The 13,260-nt window shown below is 50.1% G+C and overlaps 1 protein-coding gene across 11 annotated transcripts in view; it reads right to left on the reverse strand.

The window, feature by feature from the left end:
- The window catches only part of MADD (MAP kinase activating death domain), an 853,817-nt gene that overhangs the window by 587,106 nt on the left and 253,451 nt on the right, over nucleotides 1-13,260 (reverse strand). For all 11 annotated transcript variants that reach the window (XM_078684455.1, XM_078684462.1, XM_078684460.1 and 8 more), the window contains one exon: nucleotides 6,388-6,575. In XM_078684455.1, the coding sequence (XP_078540581.1) occupies nucleotides 6,388-6,575 (188 nt within the window). The remainder of the gene's footprint in view (nucleotides 1-6,387; nucleotides 6,576-13,260) is intronic.

Consider the following 13,260-nt stretch of genomic DNA (forward strand, 5'->3'; position numbering starts at 1 on the left):
CAGCACTTGCTTCCCTTCTACCCATGGTACCCGGGCTCACTGCTCCCCTAACGCAGCACTTGCTTCTCCTTCTACCCATGGTACCCGGGCTCACTGCTCCCCTAACGCAGCACTTTCTTCTCCTTCTACCCATGGTACCCGGGCTCACTGCTCCCCTAATGCAGCACTTCTCCTCCTTCTACCCATGGTACCCGGGCTCACTGCTCCCCTAATGCAGCACTTGCTTCTCCTTCTACCCATGGTACCCGGGCTCACTGCTCCCCTAATGCAGCACTTGCTTCTCCTTCTACCCATGGTACCCGGGCTCACTGCTCCCCTAACGCAGCACTTGCTTCTCCTTCTACCCATGGTACCCGGGCTCACTGCTCCCCTAATGCAGCACTTCTCCTCCTTCTACCCATGGTACCCGGGCTCACTGCTCCCCTAACGCAGCACTTGCTTCTCCTTCTACCCATGGTACCCGGGCTCACTGCTCCCCTAATGCAGCACTTCTCCTCCTTCTACCCATGGTACCCGGGCTCACTGCTCCCCTAATGCAGCACTTGCTTCCCTTCTACCCATGGTACCCGGGCTCACTGCTCCCCTAACGCAGCACTTGCTTCTCCTTCTACCCATGGTACCCGGGCTCACTGCTCCCCTAACGCAGCACTTGCTTCTCCTTCTACCCATGGTACCCGGGCTCACTGCTCCCCTAACGCAGCACTTGCTTCTCCTTCTACCCATGGTACCCGGGCTCACTGCTCCCCTAACGCAGCACTTCTCCCCTCCTACCCATGGTACCCGGGCTCACTGCTCCCCTAATGCAGCACTTCTCCTCCTTCTACCCATGGTACCCGGGCTCACTGCTCCCCTAATGCAGCACTTCTCCTCCTTCTACCCATGGTACCCGGGCTCACTGCTCCCCTAATGCAGCTCCTCCTTCTACCCATGGTACCCGGGCTCACTGCTCCCCTAACGCAGCACTTGCTTCTCCTTCTACCCATGGTACCCGGGCTCACTGCTCCCCTAATGCAGCACTTCTCCCCTCCTACCCATGGTACCCGGGCTCACTGCTCCCCTAATGCAGCATTTCTCCTTCTACCCATGGTACCCGGGCTCACTGCTCCCCTAATGCAGCACTTGCTTCTCCTTCTACCCATGGTACCCGGGCTCACTGCTCCCCTAACGCAGCACTTCTCCCCTCCTACCCATGGTACCCGGGCTCACTGCTCCCCTAACGCAGCACTTGCTTCTCCTTCTACCCATGGTACCCGGGCTCACTGCTCCCCTAATGCAGCACTTGCTTCCCTTCTACCCATGGTACCCGGGCTCACTGCTCCCCTAATGCAGCTCCTCCTTCTACCCATGGTACCCGGGCTCACTGCTCCCCTAATGCAGCACTTGCTTCCCTTCTACCCATGGTACCCGGGCTCACTGCTCCCCTAATGCAGCTCCTCCTTCTACCCATGGTACCCGGGCTCACTGCTCCCCTAACGCAGCACTTGCTTCTCCTTCTACCCATGGTACCCGGGCTCACTGCTCCCCTAACGCAGCTCCTCCTCCTACCCATGGTACCCGGGCTCACTGCTCCCCTAATGAAGCACTTCTCCCCCTCTACCCATGGTACCCGGGCTCACTGCTCCCCTAACGCAGCACTTCTCCTCCTTCTACCCATGGTACCCGGGCTCACTGCTCCCCTAATGAAGCACTTCTCCCCCTCTACCCATGGTACCCGGGCTCACTGCTCCCCTAATGCAGCACTTGCTTCTCCTTCTACCCATGGTACCCGGGCTCACTGCTCCCCTAATGCAGCACTTGCTTCTCCTTCTACCCATGGTACCCGGGCTCACTGCTCCCCTAATGCAGCACTTGCTTCTCCTTCTACCCATGGTACCCGGGCTCACTGCTCCCCTAATGCAGCACTTGCTTCTCCTTCTACCCATGGTACCCGGGCTCACTGCTCCCCTAACGCAGCTCCTCCTTCTACCCATAGTACCCGGGCTCACTGCTCCCCTAATGAAGCACTTCTCCCCCTCTACCCATGGTACCCATGCCCCTAACGCACCCCTGTCCACAAGCACTGGTCTCTTCTCTGCCGCATCAACTCAGGGTGTGGACGACCCTTTCTTCCATCAATCACCTCACCTTACGTGCATTTATCCATCACGGATTCTCCAGAGGACTCACCTTTTTCATCATCTCCCCTAGTTTTTGCTTTTATGGAGTTAGTTTTACTTGCAGTTTGGACTCTGGGCACGGGGAGTCTGGTAAACCGCCCTAAGATCATGTGCTCTAACCCCTAAACATTGTGTAAGGTTGGCTACCCCCAACTGGCACATCAAACGTAAGAGCAATACCGTAGTGTACAGAGTCCTCCCGCTCATAAAAGATAAATGTCACATGGGACACCAAACAAATGAGTGACTGGGACAGCAAATGTGCACACCGGGCATGGCAGCTCTGGGTGACAGCAGCATTACATGTGAAAGGAAAACATTTCTGTAAGACTACATCACGGGTACATAGGTGATCGGCACACAACTGGCATGTTTACCAAAAGTATCATTCAAAGGGTATTTAATATTCTGCCTGCGCGTGTTTTTAGAAAGTAACAAGAACAGCAGTTGGACAACAGAGAGCACAGGTAAGAAGGTCCAAGGTAACATGTCGGCTCTCATCGGTGCTTTGAAGAGGCCCTGTTTCCAGGCTGGCCAACTCTCCTGACCATAACTGGGGATGTGGACTCAGAAGGGGTCGCGGTTGGTGCGGCCGGAGAGGAGGCAGACGGTCCTCATCTAAACAGGCCTATCTCTGAGGGCAGAGACCGCTACAAAGATGGCAACAGATTTGGGCATCTTGAAAGGGTGTTCCTATTGGTTTGCCCTCAACTGCATCCTCTGGGCAACACTTTCTCCAAATCAAATTTACTATTTTTGAACTGTTCTTAAAAATAATAGGGGACATTCTAACTTCCCAAAAATATTCTAGAACTGGAGTTACAATAGGAAATATGCCTCCTAGAATATTCCAGGGAAAGTTGCCCTTCCCCAGATATTCTAGGACTGGAGTTACAATGGCAGATCTGCCCTTCCAGTGTCCACGATGTCCTTTGCTGCCCCGAGGGCGCAGTTCGGGGTAAGAATAGGATCATGCTCTTGAAAGAGTCCTACAATGGAGAATTCTGGGATTGATTTGCAGTAGACGGACAGGAACTACTGTAAACAAAGACAGTGAAACATGGGAACTTTTGAGGGATCCAACTGAGAGTTAACGGCCATTACAGGAAAAGCTGCACACCACCAGAACTTTAGGACACAAATGGATTTGAAGGTCAGAAGAATGACCTGCTGTCTGTGCCTGCATGAGGGGAGGATCAACGCTTGGCCGGCCTTCTCCCTTGTTGCGAAGCCCTGGAAGGGATTCTCAAGGGTCATATTAGCTGGACTCATGTAGCACAAGAGACAGAAAAGGTAAGCAAGTGGAGACCTCAGGCTCCCTGGCACACCATCAAAACCATGATACTCAGTGAAGGGAAGGAGCTCTTGGGCTGCCGTACCAACCGCCTCACGCCGAATCATTCGGGATCGATCTCAAGATACTTGCCACTCAGCTGAAGACGGCGAGCCCAACGACAGGTAGGGTTTGCATCATCCCAAAATCACTTCAAGATGCTGTTCCACATCTTGTGGGTAGACACAGAGTAGGTATTCGTTCGAGATGAGTGGGGTTACTCTTTTCAAATACTTTGGAGATTTTGACTGGGTCAGGATTGTATCTCCTGTGGCTCAATGACGCACCTACGGCACAGGTCCATTGTGGAGGCTTTCTCTCTGTGCCTAGATCAATGGAGCGATGATTCAGCTAGGTTTGCCCTTCATCACCACCCGTTCCTACTAGCATCTTAGCCCCAATCAATTGTCATTAAGTCCTTTAACTTAATCAAAGGTGCCCACGCACACCTGACGAAGGCTCTCTTGCAGCCAGCATTGTGCATCCAACACATGACTTCCCTCCTCTCCAGCATCTCTGATGGCATTAACACAGTCCTGCGCGGAACTGCCCGGCTAAGGAATGAACGGGGGTGTAATGTAAGCATAACCATTTGTCGTTATTGGGCACCGTGCAGGCGCTTAAGATGGCATACCTATGGAGCTGGCTTCCCTATCGGTATTCAAAGGCTGTCTTACTCAATTAGGTCGGGTTCCAAACAATGTCTTGGCTATGGAAGGAACCCTTGTTTGAAGGAATAGAAGTTGTAAGCCCCTAGTGGAGCTGGAGGCTTCAGCCTGCCACATCTGGGCATGTGCTTGGTGCTGCATCAACCTCTCAGCTAGGTATTCATGTCACATGACCTGTCCCTTTCAGAATGTGCAGTGTTTGAAAGGGAACTGCTGTCTCAGCTGGATCACTGCCATGGCACCTGCCAAATCCAACCCCTCACCTTTGTCACTTGATCTTCAAATGTATGCTTCAATCCTGAAAGACAGCGCACAAGTCACTCAAAGGTAATCTCTTACCACATGCGCGACCTCACTGTGACATAGCTATACCATTAGGACAGACACTACATTGATTGCTTTGTCACAGGGGCTCTCTAAAACTTTTCAAAAGCAAGATCCCCTTCTGTGAGGGTAACCATGAAACCTTTCCATGACCCCTCTGCTGAGCTTGCGTCAGATGAGGACCAGCACTGGTGGTACAGGGAGGTATCCTAACTCGCTATGGCACAAGCCAGCTGCTCTTCTTCGTGCTCCGCATGAAGGCTCAGAAGAGGGGTGGTGTCTGGTCTACCTGGGCAGTTTGGGGCGGAATGTTTCTCTAAACCTGCTATGGTCGCGACCAGGCAGTTCTGGCAGCCTCTCTGAAGGAAGGGATAGATGAAGCTGATCGCTCCGCCCTGCTCTCTACACATGATGAATACTTCTGAGGAGTGTGTCTAAAAGTCTCCTACTTGAAGATATTGGCTCACTGCTATTGGACCCACCAGGGATTCGCCGTCGCCACAAATGGCAGGGCTGCTCGATGCATCGAAGGTAGGAGACCTCTTTATCCAGAGCTGATGGTGTACAGTCTCTGCCCTAGAAGTGGTCAAACATGAATACTCCTGCCTGCCAGGTCGCCCACTGTTCCTGGTCGAGCGGAATGGCTCAGTGAAAGGATGAGCCGAACCACACTTGGGTGAGCTTTAAAATGTAAAACCAAGTGTCTGTCTTTTCACATTTGTGGGTTCCTTTCTTAGAGTCCCTTTTACACCCATGTGACACTCCTTTTGCAAGATAGGATCGCTGTTGTATAAATGCATACACCTTTTCCAATGTATTAAACTAGTGACAGGCGGTGGGAGGTCTTGACACTAAGCCTTGGTTCATCCCCGTGCAGGTAGTGATGGGGTCTTTTTTATTGGATGTTTCTTCTTTCAACTAAATTGATTTCTGGCTTTGCTGCCAGTGGTTCTCTCTCCAAAACAGTTTTATTGAACTTCTAATAGGGCGGGTGCCTTCGATAATGCAGGATCTGACACGGATGATAAACTGTCGCACTAGAGATGACAAATGTTTCAAAGCTCTGCCGTTACTATCCCACGCAAGGGAGTAGGAATGAGTCAGCCCTTTAGGGACTTGGACAGGTGACCGGTAGACTGCAAAGTGCTTGGTGGCAGGAGAATGACCGTACTAGTCTTCGCAGCACCCTCCCTTATACCCTCCCCCGCAGACCTTTATCACTGGCTGCTGATTGCGCCCTAATCTGCTCCTCTGGTACTCCTCCTCAGACACCGAGGTGTTATACCCCTGTTGAATTACTCTCCTTCTCCTTACCATTAGTCCCCTGAATGACTCTGGTGGCCCCTGATCCCTCTACAAATGTGTTTCGTCCATCTGGGCTACACCTGTCCTTGCTTGGGCAACTCACGGACGCTGTGGATCTACCTTTCCTCCCTTTCCAGTCGCAATAAATCAACCTTCTGGAGGGACCTTCTCACGATTGCCTCCTCATGTTCCTTGTGCTTCTTCATGCTCTCTATAGGCCTGTTAGATCTTCATTTTTCTGACTCTGAACAGCTCACGGCTGCCCTTAGTTTCATGGAGTCGTGGTGGCAGATGGGTGGGACCCTCTTGCCCGTCTTTGAGCTCCTCATTTACTCCCTGATTTCTTCACCACACCCTAAAACATTTCACTTCTGCCCCAGCCCAGCATATGCTTGACACAGTCCAGGACGCAGCTTACATACTTCCTTCTCTTAGCCCTACACCCCGTCTCATGTTTACGTGCTCTTCACAACCCCTCTGAAGAGCCCGGAGTCTTACTGAAGCTTGCATGGATACCCTTAGACTCGCTTGGTTGGTGCAATGGTTGTGGTCCTCCACCCGTCCCCCCATCAGGCTCCCTTGCAGCGTTCTCCAGACTCACATGGTTGGCACCGTGGATAACTGTACTTGGGCTGCTGCTGGCTGTTGTGCTGGAGCTGGGTTGGTTGTTATCCAAGGAGTTCTCGCTGTCCGGTGCTGCGTCGTCCAGATCGGCTGCATATTCCTGAAAGTCATCAAACTCGACCTCACTGGCATCCCCCAGCGCGGCATGAGTTAGAGGGTCGACATCTGAGCGAAACACAAGGCACACATTATACTGTATTAATACAAGCACGCAGCACTGAAATGTTGCATCAACCCCTGTAACTAGCAGCACAGGCCAGGAATATGACAAGCGGCACCAGAATTATGGAGTCAAGAAAACAGCTCCAAAAGGCACCGCATGTAACAGGGAGATCCGTCCGGCTCTCCTGAGATAAGCAGCTAACTAGGAAAGAAGGACGTTACCAAAGGAGTCTGCAAACCTAAAGGGGCAGCGGTCCCGTATCACAGAGCTCTGCCCATAAATGAGACATTATTCGGTTAACAAAAACATCTGCACAACACATGAAGTCAGTCAATTCCTGATGAGTTGTGCACATAAAAGTCAGTCATCAGCCATCTTATCCCAAGGCTCAGGGTTCAGACATCACATCGCATGGATATAAGGGTTATCAGCCATCATATCCCAAGGATCAAAGAGTTCATCCATCAGACCGCATGGATTTAGGGGTTATTATATCTATTAGATCAAGGAGTCAAACCATCACACCCCACAGATAAAGGAGTTAAAAGTCATCACATCCCATGGATCGGTGTGTTCTCCGCCATGACACTTCTGGGACATATACCTTCTGACCTATCACAGCCCATGGATGAAATTAGTCACTTACATGTTCGCCAGCGTTGGCGTCTTCATGTAGTCGCCTGTTTGTAGCATTCCTCGTAGACAGACTGGGAACCCCCGGTAAGCAGAGTTAAAATGGGCGCACTCCTCAACAGCAGCTGTTTAGTAGCATGGGCACCTCAATGAAACAGCCATAACTTCAGCCAATGAGAACTTTCCTCCTCCCCCTAGAACCCGCCAAAGCCAGGACTTCATAGCACAAGTGTCAAGAACACACATCCTAGCTGTGAGCCTCTGACCAGGGACGAGACCGGGTCACATGCGGATATATGTAATATACCAACACTTGGAGATCTGCAGTTACAGGCAAGTCATCTCTTCTCCAGCATTGGCTCTTCCACGTATGCCTGTGCTTGCATCAGAGCTAAGAGAGGGAAGCAAGCGCCGGTGAGGAGAATCGCTTGTCCCACTGCTGAACTGGATGCTGCATTCACATCCAGACAGCAATACCTGGCGAAGGTATGCCTGCTCCTTCAAGTCCTGTAAAGACTCTTCAGCATAAAGTGCACCTGTTGCTGCTGTGTCTTCTCATCGCCTTGTTGTGACAGAAGGTGATGCAAGCAGACAGCCAATGTGTGAGGGCTTGTTTGGACAACTGGCACGTCCTGAATGGCCGAATGAGATAAGTGATCTGAAGTACATAAGTCCTTGGTTTTGGTCATGTAGAACCTGTTTCACCTACCGACATCCTGCAAGTGCAAGAATATCTCTGCAAAAGTGGGTGGGTTTGGAAAGAAAGGTCGAAGGACGCAAGTTCATTGAAGTGAAAGTGAGTAAAGACTTTTTGCATGAACCTGAGGTTGGGCCATAAAATAACATTACTTTTGGTGAAGCGAAGGAACCGCTCCTTGACAGTGGTGAGAGCGAGCAGAAGAGGGGTTTTCCACAAAAAGAACTTCAGGTGTGCTCCAGGGATGGGTCTGAAAGGCGAGAGCTTGAGTGAGTTTAACACAATGTTTAGCTCCATATTTAGCTCCCATGGAACTGGAGGGCGCCTCAGGAAAGGCCTTGAAGAGCCCTTTAATTGCTTCAAAATTATCTACATGCACATAAAGATAAGAAAGAACTTTCTGTCCATCAGAATCCAGAAATGTGGCCAAGTAAACCCTGATCAATGAATACTTGATGGCACTCTTGGCTAGCTCTAGCAAGTACTGCAGGGCTTGGGCAGGCTGCACGGAGGTTGGATTAAGGGTCTTATCTTTGTGCGGCAAGAAGAATATTTTCCAGTTGCCACTGTCTGTGTTGTGGATGGTGCTCGTTCCTGCACTAAGATGCCGCTGCTCTCTGGAGGAATACTCAGCTGGATGCACTCTACGTGATCAGTAACCGTGCAGCCAGGCTCCGCAGCTGGACTTCATACAGATAATCTCCAAGTTGTGTCTAGAAACAAGCCTAGGATGATTCTGCAGCTGGATCAGCTGGAGACCAGACTGCCTCTGTAGGTCGCTGTACCACAACTGATGAGGCAATGCCAACAGCAATCAGAGTAGGGAGCAGCAATATGCCTTCATCTTTCTCAGAGTTCTGGGAATGAAGGGAAATGGAGGAAAAGCTGGAGCAAAGCTTTCAACCAGGTCATCAAAAGGGCATTACGGTCAGACATCAATGAATGGTATCAGTTGGCATATTACTGGAGTTTTGCACTTCCCAGAATGGTTGGCGGCTCTATGATTGGCTGGCACCACTTTTGAAAGGCGTATTGCACTTGATTACTTGTGGTACTCTGACAAGGCGTGACTAAGTCCACTTGGCAGATCATTTCCCTGATGTTCCTCTGCAATGTCCATCTCGAAGATGGTGCAGTACGGCAGCATCTGTATCTTTCAGTCGACAACGAGACCTCGTTCCTCCTTGCTTCTCAATGTAGAACATCTTTTTTAAATTGTTTTCATCGTATCAACATCAAAGTCACATGGGCAGTCTAGATCAACATAGCTTTTCTGCTAACTTCAAAAGGAACAGGAGGCCTAGTCTGATGCCAATAACTCCAGTATGCTTATGGGGGACTCGTGTTGAGAGCTCTTACAGCGTTCACCGCATCCTTCCTTTGTATTGATTATCCGTGTTGAAGACAGAAGCAGAAGGCCTGGGTTGAGTTTTGAAAGGAACCTACCTCACATCAATGCTTGTTTAAGCTTTCTGGTTAGTTTCACTGTGTGGCCTGTTTCACTGGTGATCCTGCTCCAACTATCTAGGCCTCATCCGAAATATTCGGAAAGGAATCAGGCAATGCATGATTACACAAGACATAAGTGGAATGTGTATATGCGGCTGAGCAATGTTTGCCTTCAGCAAAATGCCTTTGCCACGCCCTGGAGTTTTCTACTCTTTCCCCCAAGGGGAAAGCCCAGTCCAGTTGAGTATCCAGAATTGCCCCAAGGATTTACAATTTAGTCAAAAAATAGATGGAAGATTTCTCTGTGCTAAAAGCCAATCCAGTTCTCAGAATAGGCCGATGAATGTGGCTCTGGAGGGACGAGCCCCTTCTTTGATGGAGCCGTGACGAGCCACATGTCCGAGTCAGGTTATACTTGGTGGCCTGGTCTTTGAGCAAAGGCAGACACCTGCACTATGTGAAGATATTCGGGGCAGATGTTAGTTCAAATCGAAGCACCCTGAATTGATAATGCTGCCCAGTCACAAACTTGCAGGTACTGCCTGTGATTTGATGTGTAGGCATGTGAAACCAGGCATCTTGCAGATCCCGGATGGTGAGGTACTCCCTTCCTGAAACAGCAGAAGGAACTACTGGAGTATTACCACTCAGCACAATTGTTTCCAGGAATCTGATACATTTGAGCAGATCAAATATTGGTCTCCACTTGCCTGATATGGTTTGTTAGAGAAAAAGAATCTGGTGTAGAATCCGCGATTCCTTTAGTTCCTCGCGATCTTTCTATGGCAGCCCTCTTTTACGAGGGGAATCACTTTTAGTAGCGCTCACATGCACAGATGATGTTCCTCTGGGCGGAAGGGGGGCAGGTGGAGCGGGTGAGGAGGATGCACAGTTTGGAGCAGCCAACGCTCTGTAGTTATTCTTTCTCTAGCTGCAGTGAAGAGGAGAGATTCTTCTTTCAACTGGAAGCACTCATCAGGTCTTGGGCTTGTGGGGTTTGTGTTGGGCCAGGGGACGGGGTTTAATCAGCGGATGAAAGTCAGGCTCTGATTTGGTTGTTCTAGGAGAGTGGGTGGGATGTTCCACGCTTCCCAGGGTCCCCCAGAGAGTTGGAGCTAACATCCTCATGCGGAGTGGCCTTGAGCTTAACTGACTGTCTTGAAGGATTGTAAAATCTTTCTTGGAATCTGTTTCGGGGAAGCCCCCTCTGTAGGCCTGACATCTTTATGAGCCCCGAAAAGGAATGGAAGTGGGGTGTTTGAACTGTAAAGCTCCCAGGGAGCACGCGGTGTTCGTCTTCATGCTTGCCACATGAAGTCTGGCCATTAAAAGGCACGTCTAAAATATTTACCTGGATTTTCGGATGCAAGGACATTGATCAAAGCCATCTTTCTCGGCATAGGGTTGATACGCTGCTATTTTACAGAAAAACTCATAGGAAACAACAAGCGTGTCATTGATGGCAGCCGGAGCATCTGCACTCTACTCGATAAACGTCCTAGCCTCTTCCAATCTGCCAAATATGATAAGGTTAATAAGAGGAAAAATTTGAACCCAGATATCTTCTCAGAATGGGCACGGTACTAGCATTTTGTGGTTGTTGCAGCCACAGAGCGGACTCTGCACCATAAATTGTCTGAGTTTCTGACATCTATGTCAAGGTCAGAGGGTTTGCGCTTTTGATCTACGCTGGGGTAACACTACTATCATGGCGTCATCTTTGGGTGTCCAGTCAAGCATGCTGGTTCAGATTCAGGTGGAATATAGCCCCTCATCATCATCATTCTGACCATCCCTAAATATTTTCCCCTCATCCGTATCTGACAGATGCTCTGAGCATACCCCAGGCGTCAGTGGGAAAGGGCACGGACTGGGTCTATGAAGTAGGTGGGGATGGCAGCGTCTTGGTTTGTGGGAGGGATGATGGCGGCTGCGATGTTGGCATCCAGGGAGGAGGAGGTGACATTAATGCCAACGCTGGCCGAGGCTGCTTTGGAAGTAAACTCTGGAATGTACTCATGATGAGAAGTACCAGGTTCTAGCAATGTTTGTCAGAAGGGGGTCCTTACGCCTAAAGAAGTTTGACAGGGGGGTCTCTGCATCAAAAAGTTTGAAGACCTCTGCTCTAGAGGGAAGAGGAGAGCTCACCACGTCAACCTCATAGGCATAAGTTCAGGTCGTTACATTCAGCTTGTAGTGCTACTAACCAAACAATGTTGTTGATACCAATGACCATTTGAACACAGTTTACTGCCGTTTAAGGTGAAGGGGCACTACCAGCCTAATGTCACAGAATGAGTCAAGCATGTGAATATATGAAAGGTCCAATCCTGGGGATGTGTTCTCAGCCACCACACCCTATAGATGTTCCGCCATCACACCCAAAGGATCTAGTGGTTCTCACCCATCCCACCTCATGGACATGGATGTAGGCGTTCTCAGCCACCACACCCTATAGATCTAGGAGTGCAGCCATCACACCCGAAGGATCTAGTGGTTCTCACCCATCCCACCTCATGGACATGGATGTAGGCGTTCTCAGCGACCACACCTCATGGTTCCAGGAGTTCCGCCATCACGCCCCAAGTAGTGGCCCCACCATCACACCCCATGGACATAAAGGCGTACTCATGGACCGCATCTAACGGGACCAGGAGTCCAGCCATAACACCCCAAGGATGTGTTGGTTCTGCGCTATCACACCCCATGGACATAGGTGTAGGTATTCTCACCCATCACACCCCATGGATCCAGAAGTTCAGCCATCACACCCTAAGGATCTAATGGTAGACTGCCAACACACCACATGGACCAGAATGTAGGTGTTTTCACCCAACACAACTTAGGACGTGCTTCTGAGAGGCTTGGCACATGCCGGCCTTCTTTGTGGCCCACATGGGACGGAACAAACAGGCGGGGGTGCCCCTCACGACAACACTATGGATCAGCATACAACCCCGGCCGCCATGTCGTTGCACTCCACATGGACGATGGCTGGAAGAGGTGGGAAGGACTTCAATGTCTTCTTGATCCAATTCTCGATAAACTGTTCAGGGTGTGCACCCTCTGCCCGCTCTGGGAATCCTACATACAGTTTAAGTCTTTCTTACAGGGGTCCCCTTCACTTTAAGCTGCAATATTTAGTCAAAAACATATAAAGGAAGCAGATGTCCAGCTAGACCCCGGTTGGTGCCTCTTAAATATTTGGTCCCCAACAGACCTCAGCCTGGGACTGCAGACCTGGGCTACGTTCGGATTAGCCATTGGGAAAAGAAACATTGCGAAAAATTGGGGTTCCGGAATAGTGCCCATGCAGACACAGTGGGGACACAACATGGATGTGGCAATGATAGCGGAGAGGGCAGTATATACACAGAGGATGTCCCAAGAAATGGTCAAAAATTTGGGAGAAATGGAATGAATCACATTTGCGACACATTTGCGACCCACCGCAGCTGTCAACTGATCACGAGAATAGTTCATGAGATTCAGGTACACTGACACAGCGTACCTTAAATAGCAGGGAAGGGACGCTAGGGGAAAGAAGGAGGCACCGACACTACTCTAATTACACCACCAGAACACGCTGTATTAGCTGCTTTACATGGATAGTGTTGTATAGGATGTTGCCATGTCTCTTACCTGAAAACTGTGTGGCATAATTGTACTGCAGTGGGAGGGGGCGTTAAGCGGGGTGGTGGGACAGCGATCATGACTTACATTGCGGAATGAAGCCTATATTGTCTCATCCGGACAATGGTGAACTCGATGATGTATTCCCTAACTGTCAATGGAGAGAACTGTAATGGGTCGATGAGATGATTCATGATTCATTTCAACAAATGTAACATTCTGAAGTGCAAAGTTAATAAAGAGTTTATAAAAAAAAAAAAATGGGAGGGGGTGGA

The sequence above is a fragment of the Lissotriton helveticus genome, chromosome 3_2 (assembly GCF_964261635.1).
Source record: "Lissotriton helveticus chromosome 3_2, aLisHel1.1, whole genome shotgun sequence".
Lineage (NCBI taxonomy): Eukaryota > Metazoa > Chordata > Amphibia > Caudata > Salamandridae > Lissotriton > Lissotriton helveticus.